At 40.4% G+C, this 23,086-nt stretch overlaps 3 protein-coding genes across 3 annotated transcripts; 2 read left to right on the top strand and 1 right to left on the bottom strand.

Moving 5' to 3' along the window:
* The first annotated feature begins 4,910 nt into the window (after positions 1 to 4,910).
* LOC121863594 lies at positions 4,911 to 5,619 on the top strand. Its single transcript, XM_042362323.1, has 2 exons — positions 4,911 to 5,156; positions 5,436 to 5,619. The coding sequence occupies exons 1-2, from the start codon at positions 4,924 to 4,926 to the stop codon at positions 5,617 to 5,619; spliced, it is 417 nt and encodes a 138-aa protein (XP_042218257.1). The 5' UTR covers positions 4,911 to 4,923.
* Positions 5,620 to 6,634: 1,015 nt separating this feature from the next.
* LOC121863587 (glutamate receptor ionotropic, kainate 2-like) lies at positions 6,635 to 13,869 on the top strand. The gene is made up of 9 exons (XM_042362311.1): positions 6,635 to 6,767; positions 7,237 to 7,368; positions 7,711 to 7,876; positions 8,208 to 8,449; positions 8,845 to 9,029; positions 9,889 to 10,119; positions 11,504 to 11,682; positions 11,933 to 12,080; positions 12,746 to 13,869. Exons 1-9 carry the CDS (start codon positions 6,635 to 6,637, stop codon positions 12,917 to 12,919), a joined length of 1,590 nt encoding a protein of 529 aa, XP_042218245.1. The 3' UTR covers positions 12,920 to 13,869.
* Positions 13,870 to 14,043: 174 nt separating this feature from the next.
* LOC121862092 (heat shock cognate 70 kDa protein) lies at positions 14,044 to 19,323 on the bottom strand. The gene is made up of 2 exons (XM_042360054.1): positions 19,176 to 19,323; positions 14,044 to 16,228 (listed from the first exon to the last, which is right to left on the bottom strand). The coding sequence occupies exon 2, from the start codon at positions 16,221 to 16,223 to the stop codon at positions 14,253 to 14,255; it is 1,971 nt and encodes a 656-aa protein (XP_042215988.1). The 5' UTR covers positions 16,224 to 16,228; positions 19,176 to 19,323; the 3' UTR covers positions 14,044 to 14,252.
* Between the last annotated feature and the right edge of the window lie 3,763 nt (positions 19,324 to 23,086).

Here is a 23,086-nt window from a genome sequence, read left to right as displayed (position 1 = left end):
TTTTAGAGCTCGTGTGTGCATTTTACAAAGTGCGTTTATAGTGTCTGGGGACTGTGTTGGTAGGTATATATGTATTTCCTCGTCATACCTGCATTTTTTACGTTGAAGAATCCGTTCACAAGTTCAGAATTACCATGACACTAATTGTTTTAGTCCCCGGACACTATGAATTTCTTTCCACATGATATATTCCCTCCAAAAACATGTTAACTTTGAACCGCTGAAATGAACCCTTAAGGCCCTTGAATAATAATTATACGCACCAATATCTGACAGTGAATAGTTAAATAATTGCAAAAGCTTTCAGACACTCTTTGTTGGGCTATATGAATCATTTTCCTTTCAGATATTTCATATTGCTATACCTGAGATCCAAGGATTTTTCACTGTCTTTGCAGAGAGGACCTATCGTACAGTACTGACCTTGGATAGAGAGTACAGTAGTCATAGTTCAGAAAGTGTAGTTGTCAATTGAGGTGACGTCGCGAAGGTGTGTAAACGGGACTGCCCAGTATGGGCCAATAGGCCCGCTGCAGTTTCCTCCATTCTTATGTTCTTATGTTCTTATGTGTGGTATTGTGGGGCCTCTCAAATAATTCTGCTTGCGGGTACAGCAATGCAGGGTAAGGGTACAGAACTTAAAAACAAAAATGCGACGCCAAAAATTATGAAAGTAAATTTCGCCAGAATCCTGAAAATTATGGGTGGAAATTATGTATAGCCTATCTCTTAAAAACAAATGTACCCACAGTGGGTAAACTCAAGTGATTCAGCAAAGAGTACATTAAATTGGAGGATGAAATCCTTGGATAATTCTAAACCACAATGTCTGGTAAAATGTCAGATTCTGCATATGCCGACGTGTTCGTGACAGTTGCGAGCAAATTAAACATAGTCCAGGCATTCTGGAATGCATCAGACATTCAATGGTATGACGTGTACAGGCCTGCATTGAGGCAGAAGGGGACAACTTTGAACATTTCCTTTAGGTTGTAACAAAGAAGGGTCACACCGTAGAGATCTGTGAATAAATTATTACAAAAACCTACGGATTTTCACTTCAAATTCACTCTCATTAATACAACATCTTAAATGTATTGTAACATGGAAACTATCCAGAATCTGACATTTTACCATAGAGACATTGTGGTTTAGAATTATCCAAGGATTTCATCCTCCAATTTAATGTACTCTTTGCTGATGAAATTAGAATAATAGCCCTTGGACTTGTCCTGATGAGTCACAGAACAAAAGTTGGTGCATAGATGGCGAAAACATCCTGTTAGGTCCCTTTCACACTACGCGGTGCCGTGCCGGACATAGCAGTCGACTGATACTTCTTATGTATAGTCGGGGTTAAAAGATTTTTACCATCCAAAATGAATCAGCATCGACCCCAAATGAGACACAAAAGTCAAGGTAAGTCAGTTTGAAGACTTTCACGTGACTCAGTTTTACGACGGAGAGCAAACTTTTGTCCCGACTGTATCTCTTCACACTATGCTGTTGCGGTGAATTCACCGGTCCAACGCCGGATTGCATGTGCGGCGTCCCACTGGACTTATCCGGTACCACGGTACTGCAAACTGTAGACAAGAGTCCAAAGTTGGGTCGCTGTACGCGGCAGCCGGACTTTATTGCATGTACAATATCTCTGAATTATTAATTGCTGACTCAGAATACACGCTTAAATTTCTTGGTAAACATATAACACGCAAGTATTGTTTTTTCAGAGCTACTGGCGCACGACACCTCATAAATTATTCTTGTTCACCATGTATTCCTTTAATGAGAGTTTCAAATTAATGTCTCACAATTATCATTGAGGATTACTTATGGATGGGTGGTAAGATACGATAATTTTCTCGGTGAAAATTGTCATTGATAGAAAATTCCACCATTATGTAAATTTCCTTGCAAAAAAAAAAACTGCCCTGAAAATAACCTAACTTAACGATCCAAGGATGTTTCTATATAGGTTAGGTTAGATTGTTCGTGACGTCTGAGAAATGAATGATTTAACGGTCCTTTTCGTATTATACATTCTGATAATGAACACTATTATCGAGACAGCTTGTAAAAGTGTTTGTGCAAATTTCACGGACATAGCGAATCTGCTTTTCAACGATGTAAGTCGTAACTTCTTATTTTTAAGAATAACTGAACACCTCGGTGATAGTGAACAACATATATTACACCAGGGGTGTAGAAGTGCTGCTAAACATGGAAATTTGGTCTTACTATCTCATGAACTAATCATGTCATGAATATATTTCTTTTCGCTTTTTTAGTCTTCCTGCCATAATGAAAGGGTGGCCCCAAGTAAAAAAAATACACGCTCACACACATATAGCTAATGTCACTAGCTTGATTACATGTATGAATTACTGAAGAGTTCGTGTGTAGAGTTGCTTTCTACATATCTGGAGCCTTGTAAAATTTTGTTCAACTACTATTACTACTACGACTGCTAACTACTAATAATAATGTAATTATTTTCATCGTTAGTAATATGATTAGTGTTATTATTATCATTATTATTATTATTATTATTATTATTATTTATAGTAATAATAGTAGACATCATTGCTTTATATTTAGTATTAGTATAAATATATCATTACTTGTATAATGTTATTGTGGTGTGGTGTGACGCCTCTATATCTTAGTGAGGACGATAGCATCAAGGAAACACATTATCTGTTGTTGTCAGTTTACACCGTAAGCCTGCGCCTTATCTCTTCGTTTACGTTTTATAAGAATATAAGAATGGATGAAACTGCAGCAGGTCTATTGGCCCATACTGGGCAGTCCCATTTACACCCAACCCCTATTGCTCATTTATCCATCCAACCTATGTTTGAAGCTATCCAGCGTATTCGAGTAAATGATGATATTTGGTAACTTGTTCCACTCGTCTACTACTCTATTTCTAAACCAGTGTTTACCTATTTCGCGCTTAAATCTAAATTTGTCTAATTTAAAACCATTGTTACGAGTTCGCTCCTGGTTGGATAGTTTGAGTACATTTGTAATATCCCCGTTGTTTAACCCTGACTTCCATTTATACACCTCGATCATATCGCCCCTCGCTCTACGTCTCTCGAGGGAGTGCAAATTAAGATGCTTTAACCTGTCTCTGTACTCAAGGTTCCTATCGCGTCGCTCCTTAAATCTTATCATCGTCACCATCCAAGTATATTTTTAAATAATTTTTTTCTTGTCTTCCTGTATTTTGAAATATTTTGAATTTTCTATTAGCGTCTACTTGATGTGTTTCTAGCTAGATGGTGCTTTACGCGTTATCAGGATACAGCTTCTTACCCACCGAATCATACAACCACTGATGAAAACACCATCGTAACCTAACCCCCAGGTAGCGTTAGGATGTTTAATTAGCAGGTGAAATAAGCCGGGGGCTAATCTTCATGTATTCATTATTTTTTTCGAAAATTCCTAAAGCGTTCATCATTCTCAACGAGGCGAAAGAGCAATATGGTGAGGTAGGGAACTTCTCAGGGTTATCCATTGAGTCATCACTGATATCACCTGAAGATTCACAGCTTCAGCTTAATGCACTTGAGGACTAACTCCTCTAACGCGACCATAACCTAACCCCACTGTCCCAGGTAGATGTTAGGATAGTTAATCTTCAGGGTTAGGTCAGGTTAGGTTAAATTTAGATAGGTTAGGCTAAGTTAGGTTAAATTACGTTAGATAAAGTTTGGTTAGGTTAGGTTTAGGGTGGTTAATCTTAAGGTGAAATATGTTGGGGGTGTTTATTCGTCAAGTGATCCACCTTTTCTTCGGGTTAACACCGTCATCATTCACACTATAATATTCCCATTTTCTTCTATCACTCATAAAATATGTCTTCTCTCCATTTTTCATCGCACTGAGAGACTTAAAGAAAAAATTATGTATTTTTATTTGAGAAAGGGTGACCATGAATTCGTCATTGGCTGCGTTAGTGGACTGTACGACCAGGTGTGAAGGGACCAAATAGGTAGGCGTGGTTTAAACTTGCGTAGCTGTATGTGCGTGGTTTGAACAAGCTCGGTGGGCGTGATTTACGACACGTGTGGCATAAAATGATAGTGCGCGGGTCGGTAAGTGACACTTCAAAGAGGATAGCGGCAACAGGGACCTGACGGACAGAGGCAGGCAGTTGTTGAGGAACACTCACAGCACCTGACACTTCATCAGGATCCTCACTTGACTCAGGATATTCTACAGTACCTTGCGATTACACCACCAAGATAATTGTGGTATGTAAAAGGATACTTCACTTAGGTAATAATGGTACCATAATGGTAGCTGGTTCGTTCCAGGGTTTCCAGTTGTATTGATTGTCTGTCAGACCAAAGCTGTCCAATCCAGAGGAACAACACACATATAGCAGTAAGTAGTTGAATAGTTCCATAGCTTCCCTCGCTCGTGTGGTGACCCTGAAAATGCATATAAAACTGTCTCACACAAGCAGTAGACATCTCATGACTCACTCCAGCCACAGTGATACCCAGTTGGAGTCACACTTCGTCCAGAGTCTCTATAGGGGGATGGCGGGGGGGGGGAGACCTCTCTCCTTCCCAGAGTGAGTCTCAGCTTTTTTTTTTTTTTTGTAGAGAAAGGAGGAATGAAGGAAGATTAGAGGTGGGGGAAGGAAGTTATAGTTCGGAAATTGAAGAAATTTAGGAGGAGGTAAAAGAGGGCGAACCACTACATTTCTTCACTTTGCAATCCCTCCTACTGTCTTGTCTCACTATACAGTATCTTCATAATGAGTATACCTCACTTTACACAGCCCACCAGGCTTGGAATAAACAGGTCTCCAGAGTACACTAGCGCCAGTGTTAGTCTCGTCTGGACAAACAGATCATCATTCGTACTTTATATCGCAGGAACCGGTAGAGGAGAGTGGCGATGGCTCCCTGTATCAGATGGAACTTGTTGGTGCTGGTGATGAGTGTCTTTATCGTCGAGGGCCGCGCCAGGAGCCTGCAGAATCCTGTTAGCTCCACACTGCCAGAGGAAAACACCGCCGCCCTGGGCAACCTTCTGGCTAAGGTGGTGGGACAGGAACTGGACGGCTGTTATCTGGTGGTGATTACTGCCGGGGTACATCAAACCAGCAACGTCTTCACCCCCATCGTCAGGTAGGTCATTAATCTTCTTCGTCTTTTGTCCTCGTCTTGAACGTCTTTACCTCATCGTCAGATAAGTACTCGTTTGTCTTCCTGAGCTTGCTTTTACCTTTTCTCATATTTTTTTCTCAATTATCATCAGATGTACCTTTTCCTTCATCCTTACTGTATGTTTTCGTTAATCTCTCTCTCTCTCTCTCTCTCTCTCTCTCTCTCTCTCTCTCTCTCTCTCTCTCTCTCTCTCTCTCTCTCTCTCTCACAGCCTCAACCCCTCCTTCCCATCCTCAACAGGTCGCTAGCTAAAGGTTACCTGCCCGGGGTATTGGTAGACGTGTCCCTGACCACACCTGGGAGACACTCACCTCTTCTTCACCATCTTCGGAAGGGTGATGGCAGATTCTCATGTCGGGTGTACCTACTGGACCTCATCTCTTCAAACTCTATGGCAAATGAGAACAGCGATCTACTTAGGTGAGGTTAGGTTAAGTTAGGTGATGTTAGGTTAAGTTAGGTTAAGTTAGGTGATGTTAAGTTAAGTTAGGTGAGGTTAGATTAAGTTAGGTGATGTTAGGTTAAGTTAGGTGATGTTAGGTTAAGTTAGGTGAGGTTAGGTTAAGTTAGGTGATGTTAGGTTAAGTTAGGTGATGTTAAGTTAAGTTAGGTGAGGTTAGATTAAGTTAGGTGATGTTAGGTTAAGTTAGGTGATGTTAGGTTAAGTTAGGTGATGTTAGGTTAAGTTAGGTGAGGTTAGATTAAGTTAGGTGATGTTAGGTTAAGTTAGGTGATGTTAGGTTAAGTTAGGTGATGTTAGGTTAAGTTAGGTGAGGTTAGATTAAGTTAGGTGATGTTAGGTTAAGTTAGGTGATGTTAGGTTAAGTTAGGTGATGTTAGGTTAAGTTAGGTGATGTTAGGTTAGATAATTGAGGTTCTATGCGGGTTACTTAAGGATTTTATTCTGCTTTTACAAGGTAGTGAAATAAAAGGTTTATGTCGGGGAGGGAGGGGGGGTCCGTTAACGAGTTGTGTGGTTTGTTAATGATGCTGTTTAAACCACGGGGATTAAATTGAGACGAGGAACTGATTCAGTGATTCATCAGGGGTTCTCTTAACGAAGTTAGGTGAGGAAGTTATGTGTCACTTCGGTGGTTCTTGTATTGTGGTTCATTCGGGTTTTGTGACCAAGTGAGACAAGGAAGTTCTTATACGGTTCTTGAATGGTTTTTCTGAGGGATTAAAGAGTGGAGGGGGAGGACTTGGGTGGGTCTACTCGTTTAGCTAAGGCGAAGAACCTTATGAGGGGTTCTTTTAAAGAGAAACTGAACTGACGAGTATGTTACGTGGTTCTTTAGTAGTTATAATGCACGACCAAGCTGAAGTTAGAACCTAATCTCTCTCTCTCTCTCTCTCTCTCTCTCTCTCTCTCTCTCTCTCTCACACACACACATAGGTTCCTTGAAGATATCCATACGTACTTGTGGCCACGGACCAAGATGGTAATGGTGGGTCCCCGCGCCCATCCTCACGCCTTCCTCAACCACCACGCCTTCCGCAATACCGCCCACGCCCTCTACCTCGCTCCTCAACTCGATATCCTCCAGTCCCGCGCCCCCACGACACTCCAGGGTGTGGGGGAGGTTCATCTGCGTGAGGAAAACTGCTCAGAAGGAGGAGACAGAGAGAGAGTGGGTAGAGAGAGGAAGAATAGTGAGTAGAGTTAGAAAAGACCGGGTAGAGAGAGAGAGAGAGAGAGAGAGAGAGAGAGAGATTATTCTAATACTCCAATACACAACACACAGTATGTCAACAAACTTTCTCACACTCAAGATATGATATTACCGTTTATCTTTTGCGATAATATATGAAACCCCAAATATTTCCGCGCGTTCGACTGTATCTGTCTATTTGTGTATCTTTATCTATCATCTATCCAGTCATCTGTTTACCTATTCATCTATCTATTTACCTATTTCTATCTGAAAAACCCATCTGGCATGCTTCTCTCTCTCTCTCTCTCTCTCTCTCCAACATACAGCCGTATTACTGGATGGCCAAACATATAACTTAACCGACATATTTCTCGCTGAGTACACAGGTTCGATGCTCTGTGGGGATGTGGAGGTGTACTGGCGCTGTCTGTATTGTAACCAAGGCAAGCCTGATGTCTTCCTCCTCGATCTCTGGAAGTTACACTCTCCCTACCACGCCCACCATGTCTTATTCCCTGGTTAGTCTTTACGCCCACCACGTCTTGTTCACTCGTTAGTCTTTACTCCCACCACGTCTTGTTCTCTCGTTAGTCTTTACGCCCACCACGCCCACCACTTCTTGTTCTGTGGTTTAGTCTTTACACTCACCACGCCCACCATGTCTTGTTCTCTGGTCAGTCTTTATCTTCACTACGCCCACCATGTTTTATTCCCTGGTCAACCTTTACGCCCACCACCTGAAACTTATTCAACCCAATTTATTTCACCTGCTGATTAAACACCCAAACGCTAACCTAACCTAACCAAAAACTTAATTAATCCAATTTATTTCGCCTAACCTTAACCTCCAACCCACACAGACCAGTTCGAGAATTTCCACGGCCACAAGTTCAGAATCGTTTCCATGGACTGGTTCCCTTTCTTGGGCTTCACTCGAGACTCTAACGCCTCTGCCACCACGGTCACCCTTACCGACTCCCTGGATTACCGCATGCTGACCGCTATCTCCAGGGTCCTCAACTTTACGTGAGTCCCCCACCCCCACCCCGTTTCCCCACCCCCTCTCTCTCTCTCTCTCTCTCTCTCTCTCTCTCTATATATATATATATATATATATATATATATATATATATATATATATATAGAGAGAGAGAGAGAGAGAGAGAGAGAGAGAGAGAGAGAGAGAGAGAGAGAGAGAGAGAGAGAGTATATAAATGGTTCATTATGTATGTAGACAACGTAGGTATAGTGTACATAATCCGTATACCTAGACAGTACAGGCACACAAACAGTCGTAAACAGTAAAGCAGTTGGACCAAGGAAAGCCAAGAAAACTATCAGATGTTTATTTTCACAGGTATGAGGTGCGTACGCCATGGGACGACCAGTGGGGAGTGTCTCAGGCAGATGGTAACTGGACGGGCACTGTGGGTACCCTCCAGCACCACCAGGCAGACTTCTCCATGTTACTCTCCTGGCTACACTCCCGCATGGCCGCCGTCGACTACTCACGGGTGTACGTGTCCGAGCCCCTGGTCATCGTCACCTCTAAATCTGGACCTCTGCCGCAGATCTTTGCCCTCGTCAGGCCCTTCCCAAGTGAGTCACTCTGATAACACGTACCGTATATACTGTAACTCAGGAGAAAGATTCACAAACAACGTGAATGTCTATGGAAGATGTTAAGTTAGATTAAGACATAATCAACAATAGAAACATGTATGACAAGAAATACAAAGCTTGTTTGAAAGGTATCACGAACCAATTATTTTATCAAGTGTAAAATTTGTTAAGTTTGGTTTGATTCGTGTCGTCTGATATAAAATCAATACATTTTATAAATGTAAATCGTGTATTTTAACAATCGAGTTATTATTATGCTTGAGATATACTTAAAAATTACAATTCTAAGCAAATTTTAGTAATTCTAAAACATACAGGTAGGTGGCGGTGAAATATTCCTGTAAATGATAAAAAAAATTTTTACCCGACAGGCGTGTTGTGGGCGGCCATCCTGATACTAAGCATGGTGGTGGGCCTGACCATGTGGGCGCTGCAGAGGGCGTGGGCGTGGATTTCTGGAGGGCAGGAAATGAGGGTCAGCTCTGCTCTCATGATGTCGTGGGGCATACTGTTGGAGGATCCCCCAAATGTACTGCCTGCCAACGTCACTAGTCAGGTACGTAGGAGGAAGAAGGGGAGGAAAAAAGGTGAGAGAAAAGGATAGAGGGAAGGAGGAAAACAAGTTAGGGAAAGAGAAGGCGAAAAGGTAAGCGAATCTCGTCTCACCTAACGACGTTAATGGAGATGTATACCTGAGAGTCGTGTATATCCAAAGGAAGGGAAGTGGGGAATGAGATAAAAAAAGATAATCATAAAGAGAAGGTTAGTTAGCGTCTTCGATAATCTCTCTGTAAATGTAATCAGATGCTGTATAAGAGGAATTTTTAATCTCTGGGGTTAGCATCCAGTATGGTCTTTATATTTATTATTTGTCAAATTGACTTCTTTCTAATTCTATCTTTTCTTTCTTTATATCTTGTATCTAAGTTTTTCTTTTCTTAGTTTTATTTTAATACAAGTTCTCAAAATACTTATTTCTTTCAGTTTCTCTTACATAATCTTCTTTAGTTTATTCTATTCTATGGGTCTATCTGGGAGAACCATATCATTGTCTATTATTACACACTCTTCTTTTGGATAATAGGGTTTATTATGTTGATTATGTAAACAGGATCTTTTTTTAAAATGTTTAATAACTCAAAAGACAAATAAAAACTGCCATGAGCCTATAGCCTAGTAACACTTTGTCAGTATTCGTTAGTGTCTATAATACTGTACGCTGTATTAGCAATACGCAATTTACTCCTGAAAATAAATAATAATGATCAAGTTATTTGCAAAGGCGTACACATTACAGTAAAGAATGATGCTCTATTAAGTTTTTCAAAATATAGACAAAATAAGATCATGGATCATGTGATAGGTAGCGTTGGTGTACACTTAAACAATGTATCATCCTCGGTGTGGTAGTACAGGTGCTGGTGGGGTGGTGGTGGGTGTTCTGCATGTTGATCACAGCAACCTACCGCTCCTCGTTGATCGCCCACCTCTCTGTACCCGACAAGTCTCCCACTATCGACACTTTGGATCAGTTGCTGGAGGAGGACGGGTGGACATGGGGTATGGAGCCCACGTATGGTGTGGGTTGGCAGTGGTTCAAGGAGAGCTCCGTGCCCACTGTCCAAAAAGTCAACCAACGGATTGAAGTAAGTGGTCACTAAAGGCTGTATCACACTGGCATTCTTTCGTCAATATTTTTTGTCAACTTTCAGAAAATCGTCAAACTTTTTGTTGTGCATCGTCACACATCCGTTTAGAACCAACTCGCCAGTTTCCCTCGTTCGACAACTGTCAACAAACAAGATGGATCTAACTGACGAAAAAAGTGCAGCCTTCTTTGGTATATGAAGAGTCCTGGTGATCCCAGAGACAGCGGCGCTACATTATCTGGTCCACCAAGAACCCCTCGGAGAGGCGTGTCCATACTTGGGAAATTATTTTACCAGTTGGCTCCGTCATGTTATTTCCGCGTGGTCAAAATGTAAACAACAAATGACATTTTCTTACCTTTTTAAAATCAAGAAATTAAACATAATAATGAATAATCTTGGCGAGAAGAGTAATAATTATTTCATAATAATTTTCGCTTTATATTTTACGTAGAAATTAGTAGTATCAATTATAGATCTTGAGTTGACGCCGGTAAGTTGCCGAAGTTGTCGTATGAGTTGTCAGTGCAGACGGTCTGTACCGTTTGACAAACAGCCAACGACACGCCGACGATTCGTGAAAAAAGTTGACTATAGAAATGCTAGTGTGACGCAGCCTTAGGTGGAGCAGATTTAACCTAACCTAATCCAAAGTGAAAAGTTTATTTACTTTGACCTAATACACCCTACCTAAACCATCCCAACCTACACTAAACCTAATCTAACCCAAACTTTACTCAGCCGTATTTTACCTAACCAGACCACATCATTTTAATATTAGGATGCCTTTTACTGTACTGTAGAGAAGGGCTGAAGATGAAGTGTCAGTAAAGAAATACGTATTCTTATTACATCAAAATGAGGTGTATTTTAAGAATATGATTGGTGGATATAGTTTAATTGTACGAAAAAAAAAATACACGATAGAACACACACACACACACACACACACATATATATATATATATATATATATATATATATATATATATATATATATATATATATATATATATATATATATATATGTGTGTGTGTGTGTGTGTGTTTGTATGTGTGTGTTCTATCGTGTATTTCTTTTGGTCAGATTATTGTTGAAATGTTAGTAAATAAATACTTGTACTGTAAGTTGTTCTCAACGTTGGTGCTGTTATTCCGCGCTAGATCTATACAGGATCGATCATATAGACCTTGAATCCGCACACTGTATGTGTACGACCACCCCGAGAAAACCATACCCATATATGTTTATGTCATACAGTTTAGAGCCATGCTGTTCGTGATATCTTCCAGCATGGTACATTTTCCAATTCCTGGAGCGGGTTTTTCATTGCTTTTGTGTTGGTCGCCAAACGCTCAAGTTTTGTATTGTTCCATGAAGGTGTTGGATGCTGAGGAACACCTGGCGCTTGTCCTGCAGGGCCGCCACGCCTTCCTTACCTGGAAATACTACATTCGAACCATCATCGCTTCTAGCTACACCAATGCCCGCGGCTATACGCCCACGTACACCGGGCGCTCAGAGTACATCAATTACGGCGGCTACGGCTGGGGATTCAGGTTTGTCTCTTACACAGGTTATAGTTCGTACAACATATGTAATCCCACGTACAGTAAACTAAGCTAAAAAAAATGCAGACAGCATAACCCAAACTTAACCTAAGCCTAATTGAATTTAAGCTAAAGGGCAGTCTGCTTATGGTACCCACTTTCACTTCTCAATTCATTATTTACGTATCACGACAGAGTAAACTGAAGCTGTTAGCATAAAGCTTGCGAAGGGAGATAAAAACATGTGTGTATGTGACAGGAAGGGCGCGCCGTTCCGCGAACGTATTGACGCAGTGAAACAACGCCTGCTGCAGGGCGGTCTCATTAACTACTGGATGAACGAACTGATCCTCACGTCGTCTAGGGAGGCACGAAAGAACAACTCCATGGAGGACACAGCAGCTCAGGTGAGACACGTTTCTTCCTTTCCACTTAGTTGGTCCTCACTAAAGGGAAGCCCTAGTAACTCACCTTACTTATTATTTACGATTGCTTTCTAGCCCTAGATAGGTAATGTGGGTCTCAGACCCCACGCTCCACGGGATTTCGCTTGTTAGTGCACGAAAGTTAATTTTTTTTCCATAGGTTTACACGCATTTATACCATTTACCTCGTGTTGTGGATGAAGGCTCTAGGAGTGTTTGCTCAGTTCTATGACACAAGTTGATGAGCAGCCTAGTAGCTTACACCATATCTTGATACGGTTATGGGAAACTAATGTAACTTTTTCAATCATTCTCTAGATTATAGTATTGAAATACAGGAAATCACCGATGTGTAACAAGGATTAATTGACCCAAATGGGTAGCTTATCGCACTACCTTGTAAATCTAAATTTGTAATTTTTTTTTTTTTTTGCGAAATGTCACTAATTAGTTTTTCCACTGGACAAGGTTATCCTAGTTTTGCAAGTTAACAGCTCAAGAGCAGTGAAGCCTGTTATGATGATTGTTTTCATGACATGTTCTTGCCACTACATGACCCTGAGTATCACAGCAGTCTGCAAACACTGTCCAACCACGCAAAGGTCTACCCCTTATGCCTCCACTACAGATATTGTTTGGTATTCCAGGTGTCTGAGCGGGTGGTGTTAGGGCTCGGCCAGCTGCAGGGAGCCTTTTACTTACTGATACTAGGTTATGTCGCCGCCGCCTTCACCCTACTCGCTGAAACGATAACCAACAAGTTCTTCCGTAATGCAGGACAGTTCCCTAACACCTCTTTACTGCCGCCCTTAAGAAGGTAGTTGTGAAGCACACACACAAGTTACTTCACAGTGTTCAGTTTGGAAATTAAACTCTTTATTCACTGCTGCCCTATCATGCCAAAATACTGTAGATATAAACAAATCCTTCACTACCTTCATTATTATTTGTTGAGAATTATCAACAAAACTTTGTTCTGGTCTTGATTATCGAGACAACCTTGAACTTCTGCAGATTGTTAGAAATTAAGGATCTTTTTCTTTACCTTGTTTAAAAATACATGAAAACTGTTCAGTCGTATTTGTTAAGAAAAAACTTGTGTAATCATAAAAGCCTTGTTCTGTCACTTTCATTTAAAGATTAATGGTGAAGACAAGATATCTTAACTTCTATTACTTATCAAGTACAATAGTACAAGAACGGGGTTTTCTCTGTTATTAGTTTATAAACAAATTTGGTGCCATAACCTCCGTCTATAAATGCATATATGAAAAATAGAAATACAATCATTTTGCTTCAAAGTCATCTAAAACAAGTGCCTAACAGCAAGTTTACATCCTCTAAAGATAGTTTTGGGCAGTTAAGATCAGACCAATTAAGGATTTTCAGCAGAAAATTATAATTAAGTAATGATAAATAATAATGCATCCACAGTTTGTATTCATACCCTGAAAGTGTAGTGAATATGTACAGGTCGAGACACTTGGTTATATGACTGCTCGAATACACAAACTAACCTACCACATACTTTCAAATTAATTGTCATCGAATGAGGCGGCTAGATTTGGATGGTTTATCTGGTCATTATTTTCTAGTGTTATTGGAGTCCTTCATACAATATTTAGAATCCTGGTTTCCCCGTCATTTGCACTTGCAACTTCCCATTGGCTCGATCTCAATAAACTTTTAAAATAACATGCGCCTATTTGTTCACATGGAATGTTCTTATTAACTACCTCTAACCACTTCTGGCTTCAGCTTTATCTTTTCACCCCGGTCAAATTTAATTATACATTTAAAGTTTTAAAGTATATAAAGTTTTTGAAAGATCCAAAAATCTTAACTTTGTAATTCATTGAATAACACGGTACACTACTTTTATCATGTACAGTAATTAAGATTTGCTTAACATTTTCATTAAAATAGGGGAATAGAAACAAAACAGTATGTTCTCACTTTTTACTTTCATGATAGATGGAATGGTTCTACAAAAAAATGAAAAATACAAGATATCCTTAAATGAAAAATAATAAAAAGATATCCTTACATGGTCACAGGACACCATACAATTTTGCTGTGATATGGAATGCACAGGCTAGTGTAGGCAGAGATTTCGGTGGACAAAGATTATGGTATGGACTAAATGGCAGGAGTTTAATCGACTTCCTCGATGGTTGGGCCAGACGAGCCACCACCTCCAGGGGCAGCACCAGGGGCACCTCCAGGAGCACCAGGGAAGCCTCCAGGCATACCACCTGGCATGCCTCCGGGAGGAGCACCTCCAGCCGCTTGGTACATCTTGGTAATGATGGGGTTGCAGATCTGCTCAATTTCCTTCTGCTTGTGTTCATATTCCTCCTTCTCGCCTAGCTGGTTTGCATCTAGCCATTTGATTGCATCATTACAAGCTTCTAGGATCTTGTTACGGTCCTCTTCTGAAACTTTATCCTTGAACTTGTCTTCTTCCACTGTTGACTTCATATTGAAACAATAAGACTCCAAAGAATTCTTGGCAGAGATGCGATCCCTTTGCTTCTCATCCTCGGCCTTGTACTTCTCCGCATCTTGGACCATACGTTCGATTTCCTCTTTGCTGAGGCGGCCCTTGTCGTTGGTGATTGTTATCTTGTTTTCCTTACCGGTACTCTTGTCTACTGCAGACACATTCAGGATACCGTTGGCATCAATATCGAAGGTCACCTCAATCTGTGGTACTCCTCGTGGTGCAGGTGGGATGCCAGTCAACTCGAACTTTCCAAGAAGATTGTTGTCCTTCGTCATTGCACGCTCACCCTCGTAAACTTGAATAAGTACACCTGGTTGGTTGTCAGAGTAGGTAGTGAAAGTTTGTGTTTGCTTAGTGGGAATAGTGGTGTTACGCTTGATGAGGGCAGTCATCACTCCACCTGCAGTTTCAATACCCAAGGAGAGGGGAGTTACGTCGAGCAGCAACAAGTCTTGCACAGCTTCCGACTTGTCACCACACAAGATGGCAGCCTGGACAGCAGCACCATAAGCCACAGCTTCATCAGGATTGATAGACTTGTTCAATTCCTTGCCATTGAAGAAGTCTTGCAATAGCTTCTGGATCTTGGGGATACGGGTAGAACCTCCAACCAGAACGATGTCGTGGATCTGGGCCTTGTCCATCTTGGCATCACGAAGAGCTTTCTCCACAGGTTCTAGTGTTCCACGGAATAAATCGGCGCACAATTCTTCGAAACGGGCACGAGTAACAGAAGTGTAGAAGTCGATGCCCTCAAACAAGGAATCTATTTCTACACTGGCCTGAGTTGAGGATGATAGAGTACGCTTCGCACGCTCACAGGCAGTACGGAGACGACGAAGGGCACGTTTGTTTTCTTGGGGATCCTTTTTGTACTTTCGCTTGAACTCTTGTAGGAAGTGATTAACCATACGGTTGTCGAAATCTTCGCCACCTAAATGTGTATCACCTGCAGTAGATTTTACTTCAAAGATTCCATCCTCGATGGTCAGGATGGAAACGTCGAAGGTCCCACCGCCAAGATCGAAGATGAGGACATTACGCTCACCGCCTACTTTTTTGTCTAGACCGTAAGCGATGGCAGCGGCGGTGGGTTCATTGATGATACGCAGCACGTTTAGACCGGAGATGGTGCCAGCGTCCTTGGTTGCCTGGCGCTGAGAATCATTAAAATATGCAGGAACAGTAACTACAGCATCCTTCACTGTCGTACCGAGGTATGCTTCAGCCGTTTCTTTCATCTTGATAAGCACCATTGAGGAAATTTCTTCAGGATAGAAAGTTTTCTTGTCTCCCTTATACTCTACTTGAATCTTTGGTTTTGTGTTCTCGTTGATCACTTCAAAGGGCCAATGTTTCATGTCGCTCTGCACATTGTGATCATCGAACTTTCTGCCAATAAGACGTTTTGCGTCGAAGACTGTGTTGTTAGGGTTCATGGCCACCTGGTTCTTGGCAGCATCTCCAATGAGACGCTCTGTGTCTGTGAAGGCCACATAGGAAGGGGTAGTGCGATTACCCTGATCATTGGCGATGATTTCCACCTTCCCATGCTGGAACACTCCTACACAGGAATAGGTGGTGCCCAAATCAATTCCAACTGCAGTCGTTTTTGCCATATTGCCTGGAAAATAAATTTTAAATTAGTTTTGAAACTTCACCTAAACTTTATAAAGTTATTCCTAATGTAACAAATTAAAGATTTATTTGGGGAACTTTTGGATAATCTTCAACTGCACAACATTTGGGAAAACAATCGGATTTCCGTAAACTTTTTACCATAATTTAATTACCATACAAATTGTAATTGGGAAGGGAAGGTCCAGAATGACAGGCATAAAGGGGGATTGGGTTAGTCCAACTTGACACATAAATCAAGAGGGGAAAGGTCATATTAGGCTAACAAATTGAACAGATGCAGGTATGGCAGCCTTAAGAATAAAAAAAAAAAAATCACTGGATAATAGGTATGGCAGCCTTATTGGCAGACTGTTGACATTGGTTAGGCTATTAAGAAAAGCTATTGGTTAGGCTATTAAGAAAAGCTATCATAGTCACTATCATTGTATAATCTACCCACCAACCACGTGCATACGGCTGCCATACCAAGACATTGACATTTCTCATCCGGCTGCTGTATCCTGTGCCTAAAGTGAAGTAGGGGAGGGAGCTACTTGGCAGATAAATTGAAAGGGGGAAGGTGAAACAGGGACCTACTTGATAGGCCTAAAATTAGGGGAAGGGACTTACTTGGAGCATGAAAAATGGCAAAATTACATACTTTGCTGGCATAAAATAAGGGGGACAAACTTGCTGGCGTAAATTAGGAGGGAGACAGTACCTGACAGGTACAAGGAATGGGCAAACACGTATTCACAATGTGCACATGTACACCCACTAAAAAATTATTCAACACCCATGTCATATTGTATCATGCCGAATAATTTTTATTGGGTGTACAGTAATGTTCGGTGTACAACATTAATGTACACCCACTAAAAAATTATCGGCACCCTAACGGCGTGATGCAATATGACACGAGCGCCGAATAATTTTTAGTGGGTGTACAGTCACCTGCAAATTATACCAACACAGTGACACTACTAGAGTTTGCGCAAATTATTACCAACAGTTAATGAACACACGCAAACATCAAAAATTTTAAATTAAAAAATAAATAAAACTATTGTTCAAATAAAATTAATTATATTCCTAAAAAAATAAGTAAATGAGTAAAATAAAATTGAAGTGAATAAAATAAAAATAAAGTAAAACCGCACATTACTGTTTGCACTTAAAATATTCCAACTCGCCTCGGGTTTCCTTTATCATGACTATCGCATGTGTATTTTTAAAGCCAGTGTTTTTCCCCCTCAGTTTATACTAATCTGGTACTGAAAATTAGTCCAGATTAAAAAATGAAGTGGACACCACACTACAGTGCTTGACGGCGAGTGGTGGCGGTAAAATGAACAAATTCCTATACATGGTAGTACAAGTTAATTTTACACCCTGTCAAACACAAAAATGTAGTCCTTCGTGTGGTCAGACTTTTAAAGCTGCATATGGTTCCACTTCATATATTTGGGTGACTTCTACTGTACGTACCTTCACAGACGTTTAATGTACTATTTATAATCAAATGCTAAATACTTTCAACCAAATAAAATACTTTAAAAAATACATTTCTAACTATCACCGTAACAAACAGCTGACCAAATATGAATAAAAAAACATTTAAGTTCTCCCATTTTCTACAGTAGATTCATTTTACGTAGGCACAATTTCCCTATATTAAAACAAAATTAATAAACCACAAAAATTATAAATACTTAACCACAAAGTTTAATAAATATTTAACAATTCTATTCTTTTAGATCACGGCAGTTTCGTACGCAGTATCAGCCGTCAAATGTATCGATTCCTTCCCAGTGGCAGCCTCGACACTTTACATAGAAACCGATCATCAGTATACAGGAACCAGGATTAAACAAATATTCAGTTTTCAGCATCTCGGCAGCTTTCACGAAGACAATATTTACGTAAATGTCGACGTTTATGGGGGAAGACAATGCACAAGTGTACTTTAAATGTCTATCTTATTACCAGGTCAAATTTGAATCATTGACTTAACGCACCCTCTAGACACCACGTGGGGTTCTAAATATAGCATGGAACCCGTGACGCCCTTTCACATGAAAAGAACGATAAATTTAACATCAAAGTTTACAGTAAAACCAAAATCATTGGTCTAAGAATGTTATAAAAATCCGTATTTTACTTGTATATTGTACAGTAATTAGGAACATGCCCCCAATTTACATGTCTTTATCGGGGCAATTATGGGGTGCAAGAGAAAATATTAATTTATTATTACGGTGAATAACCCAGGTTAACCAAGTCAATATAACTAGCCTGCTTTCAATTCTGCCAGTTGATTACTAATCTTACACCCAATAAAATAAAAATTAAGTTTTAATTATAGCGGTCTTAATTTAGGTCTTAATTTAGTCACTTTACTGAATAACTGATGAAAATGTATCTTTTAATATTATCCCATTATCCCAGACCTAAAACGTATTACTAACAATACATAACACGCTTCCTATACAGTACTTACACCACAATGTTTCAGTTCAATATTGGCAAAGTGAATTAACAAATGTACTCCCATGATTATTTACTATAACAAATTATACCTGGTGCAAAATTAGGCCATAACAAGTTACATTATGGGGTCCTTTCTTTGTCCAATTCCGTTACACCATTGTTCGTCAAAGCACACTGCAGGGTACTACCAACCACACTTACTGTAATTTAAGTTTAGCGGTTTCTCCTATCATATACTCCTTCATTTAGTTACACCATTACTTCTACTACACACAGCGAGCTACAACTATTTTAACTAGAGGAGTGCTAAAATGGATCAATACATGGCAATGGTAACACCCACTGCAACGTTACCTAACCGGCTAGCTTGCCTTCACTAACACTCACTAAACAAAGAAAAAAAATTCTTATAGCTACGTATGGCGACTACTCAGCTCACAGATTAAGACAAAAATACTTACTATTTTTTATATATATACACAATAATCCTCAGGAGCACACGTTCGTATAACTGCTCTCTCTCCAAGTCACGGCTGGTATGAAGGTACCGGCTGACGACCTCCGGATATATCGTCAATCGAGAAGGACCTCTGGACGAGCTGGGAATGTTCTAGAAGGTCTGCCTGTAACATTCGTTGGCCAATCGTTGTCGAGAAAATGCTTATGACGTCAGGGAACAGAAGTTGTGATTGGCCAGAATCTGGCGGGAAGTTCACACATGCGTCATGCTGGGGAGGCTTCGCTTGTCAGGGCTGCCAACCGTTCCGTTTCGTACCAGTAGCGTTAACATATTCGCATGTCTGGATGCAGCGTGTGCATCAGAACATGTTCACATGATAGAGTGCGCTTAGGACCCGTTCAGAATGATACGCTGCATCTCACAAGACGCGATTACTAATTTCTAATAAATAAAAATAACTCCGGCAACACTGTTTATCAAAAGGGCCCAGCTTCTCTGCTGTATACGTACTGCCATGTTATTATGAGTGCGCGTTTAGCCTATTGCTGATAACAAAAATGACGAATGGTACTTATTTCATCGCCTTTACTATCGTTACCTGTAAACTTAAGACGGTTTTTAATGTAACTATATCTGAACATTATCGGCGTTAAAGTAATACCTGTATTAGGCTGTATAGCCTCATAGGGGAGCCCTTTCACCCTCCCCCTCCACATACTCTCGTCTGAACGCCGGTAATTTGGAGTATTTCTTTGAAGATTTTAAAGTGTTTTTCAAATATGAACCCAGTGTTGGAAGAGTAATAGTAATTAATAATAATAATTATAACCAGCCATGTTAATAATAATAATTTGAACCAATCATAATAATCGTAATACTGTAATACTTAAAAACCTTCCATATCAGGATAGGTTAAAGAAACTTAACTTGCATTCCCTAGAAAGACGAAGAGTGCGGGGAGATATGATAGAAGTATTTAAGTGGGTGAAAGGAATCAATAAAGGGGATATAGATAAAGTTCTTATAATATCCGAGCAGGATAGGACTCGGAGCAACAGATTCAAGTTGGATAAGTTTAGGTTTAGGAGGGAGATAGGAAGAAACTGGTTCACAAATAGGGTGGTGGACGAGTGGAACAAGCTTAGCAACTTTGTAGTAAGTGCGGGAACTCTGGAAAGTTTCAAAAGGAGGCTAGATAGATTCATGGATGATAGAGTGGTAGTAACTCTCGACAGGAGCTGCCATGCACAGGCCAATCGGCCTATTGCAGACTCCTTATTTTCTTATGTTCTTTTGTTATATCTACCCCAGGTGGACTTATGGAGGTAAACAGACCCCACTTCCCTTCTACATTTGTGATGCCTTTGTGTGACTTCTAATCCTCCCCTTCCTCCTTCCACTTCGTCACCTCTTCAAGATCCCATTTATTACCACCTCTAATGGTCACATTGCGATGGGGGGTCGAGGAGTAATTCTTCAAGCATAATATAATGGATTATTATTTTGTTTTTAGAAATCTGTTTGTTTTCGTGTTAAGAGGTCACAATTAAGGTGACCGTATTAAGCAAAGGTCACAACTCCGTTACATACCACAAATCAACGTCTCATAGTGGTCAACGTCATTGTTCAAGGTCATTGTCACAGGTTAAGGTTAAAGTTCATAGCTGCCATATAAGAAGATACTGCACATAATTATATAAGGATTAAGCACATACCTACTTATATGCGGCTACAGGACTAGGCTATATAGATGAGTTTCTGAACGCATAATTATAATCTTTGGGGTTAAAAGGTCATGTCCCAGCAGTCGCATGGGCGTGTCCTTTATAGCAGGTGTCCTCTGACGGGTGTGCTCCTGCTATTTCGACAGACCTCTTACCATCGCTCCGCCGGCCATAGCCTAACTATAGCATAGCGCCAAGATGTGTTACACAACCTAACCTTGGCGGGTGTTTGACCTGGAGGGTGTATTAGACTACATAAGAATGGAGGAAACTGCAGCGGGCCTATTGGCCCATACTGGGCAGTTCTATTTACACCCAACCCCTATTGCTCATATATCCAACTTGCCTATGTTTGAAGTTATCCAGCGTATTCGAGTTAATGATGATATTTGGTAACTTGTTCCACTCATCCACTACTCTATTTCCAAACCAATATTTCCCTATTTCGCGCTTAAATCTACATTTGTCTAATTTAAAACCATTGTTACGAGTTCGTTCCTGGTTGGATAGTTTGAGTATTTTTGTAATGCCCCCTTTGTTCAACCCTGACTTCCATTTATACACCTCTATCATATCGCCCCTCACTCTACGTCTCTCGGGGGAGTGCAAATTATGATGTTTTAACCTGTCTCTGTACTCTAGGTTCCTAATGCCCGGGATTAGTCTTGCTATTCTCCTCTGAATTCTTTCCAAGGATTCTATATCCATTCTGTAATACGGTGACCAGAACTGAACTGCGTAATCCAAGTGAGGTCCCTCAAGCTCAATATATAGTTTTAGGATGACCTCGCTAGTTTTGTAACTAACACTCCTTTGTATGAACCCAAGTACTTTATTAGCCTTTTTTTTCGAGCAAATACACATTGTTTACTTGGCCTAAGATTCCTACTTATCATTACTCCTAAATCCTTCTAGCAGTCGGATTTCTCAATAACATCGTTGTTCATCTGGTATCTGGTTTCCCTGTTTACATCTCCTATACTGATTACTTTACATTTGTCCACATTGAATTTCATCTGCCATTTTTCAAACCATTCGAATTTTTTTTAGATCTTCCTGTAGTCTTGCGGAGTCCTTTTCAGATTTAATTACACGACCTATTTTTGTATCATCAGCAAATTTACTTAAGTTGCTGTCTACGCCGAGATCTATGTCATTAATGTATCTAATAAATAATAATGACCCAAGTACTGAGCCTTGGGGAACTCCATTAGTGACGTTGCTCCAATCGAATTTAGTGCCGTTAATGCCATACAAAATACCATAGAAGCTCGACCGCATTCTCATGACAATTACTATTAGAAGATGGAGAGTACTTTCCTCATAACTGTATTAGCTAAATATCCTTGTAATTAACCGCTTAAAGGTGACTATAAAATCACACTGTTGCTTAGTATCGTGAAAATACACACTCAATTTTCTTGAATGCTGTTTGTCATTATATAATAATAATAATAATAATAATAATAATTCACAGTTTAGGTCGGAGAATTGGTCATATATAAACTGTTATATAAGTACTCACTAGTACTGAAGAGGTTATTGAAAGTCGAGGGTTGGATTGCGTAATGTGTGTCGAGGCAAAGATTAACCGAGTGAGATTAGAAGGGAGAAGGGGTGGAAGGGGGAGGGTGGTGTAAGGGAGGGAGAGTAAGGAAGGGAAGGAGGATGCGTAAAGAAGAGAGGGAGGAAGGAAGGAAGGTAGGAGAAGAGTAAGGCAAGGAAGGTGGAGTTTAGTTTAACAAATTTATTTGCAAAGCTTGTAGTACAGTTTGCCTATTCTGAGTAATTCGGTCAGGTCTTGACACTGAGGATGGTATTACTTCTCACTGCCACGCAGGACAGAGGTTCATACACAAAGGAATAGATCATATTCATTAACAGTATATATAGGCCAGATTCATGTGGGTTGATGTCGCTGTTCACTGCCATGCAGGACAGAGGTTCGTACACAAAGAAATACATCATATTCAATAGCAGTGTATATAGGTCAGAGTCCTGTGGATGATGTCACTGTTCACTGCCATGCAGGACAGAGGTTCATATACTGTACATTGGACGTCGTATTCTAATTGAAGACTACTCAGTGTGGGCTAGCAAATTTTGGATAAACTGCGTAGGAAAGGGAGAGAAGAAAGAGTACGAGAGGGAGAGAAGGAGGAAGAGTGAGGTTGGATCATGGAGGTAT

This window comes from Homarus americanus, unplaced genomic scaffold (genome assembly GCF_018991925.1).
Source record: "Homarus americanus isolate GMGI-L3 unplaced genomic scaffold, GMGI_Hamer_2.0 scaffold40248, whole genome shotgun sequence".
In the NCBI taxonomy this organism is placed as follows: domain Eukaryota; kingdom Metazoa; phylum Arthropoda; class Malacostraca; order Decapoda; family Nephropidae; genus Homarus; species Homarus americanus.
The sequence above is the reverse complement of the archived record's forward strand: the minus strand, read 5'-3'. Positions and strand labels throughout refer to the sequence as shown.

Excerpts from the sequence above, each read along its gene's own strand:
- LOC121863594 (XM_042362323.1), top strand. The coding sequence starts at position 4,924 with ATGGCTCCCTGTATCAGATGGAACTTGTTGGTGCTGGTGATGAGTGTC. Across the intron at positions 5,157-5,435 it reads GTCTTCACCCCCATCGTCAG|GTCGCTAGCTAAAGGTTACC; the intron begins GTAGGTCATTAA and ends CATCCTCAACAG.
- LOC121863587 (XM_042362311.1), top strand. The coding sequence starts at position 6,635 with ATGGTAATGGTGGGTCCCCGCGCCCATCCTCACGCCTTCCTCAACCAC. Across the intron at positions 7,369-7,710 it reads CCACCATGTCTTATTCCCTG|ACCAGTTCGAGAATTTCCAC; the intron begins GTTAGTCTTTAC and ends CAACCCACACAG. Across the intron at positions 7,877-8,207 it reads TCCAGGGTCCTCAACTTTAC|GTATGAGGTGCGTACGCCAT; the intron begins GTGAGTCCCCCA and ends TTATTTTCACAG.
- LOC121862092 (XM_042360054.1), bottom strand. The coding sequence starts at position 16,223 with ATGGCAAAAACGACTGCAGTTGGAATTGATTTGGGCACCACCTATTCC.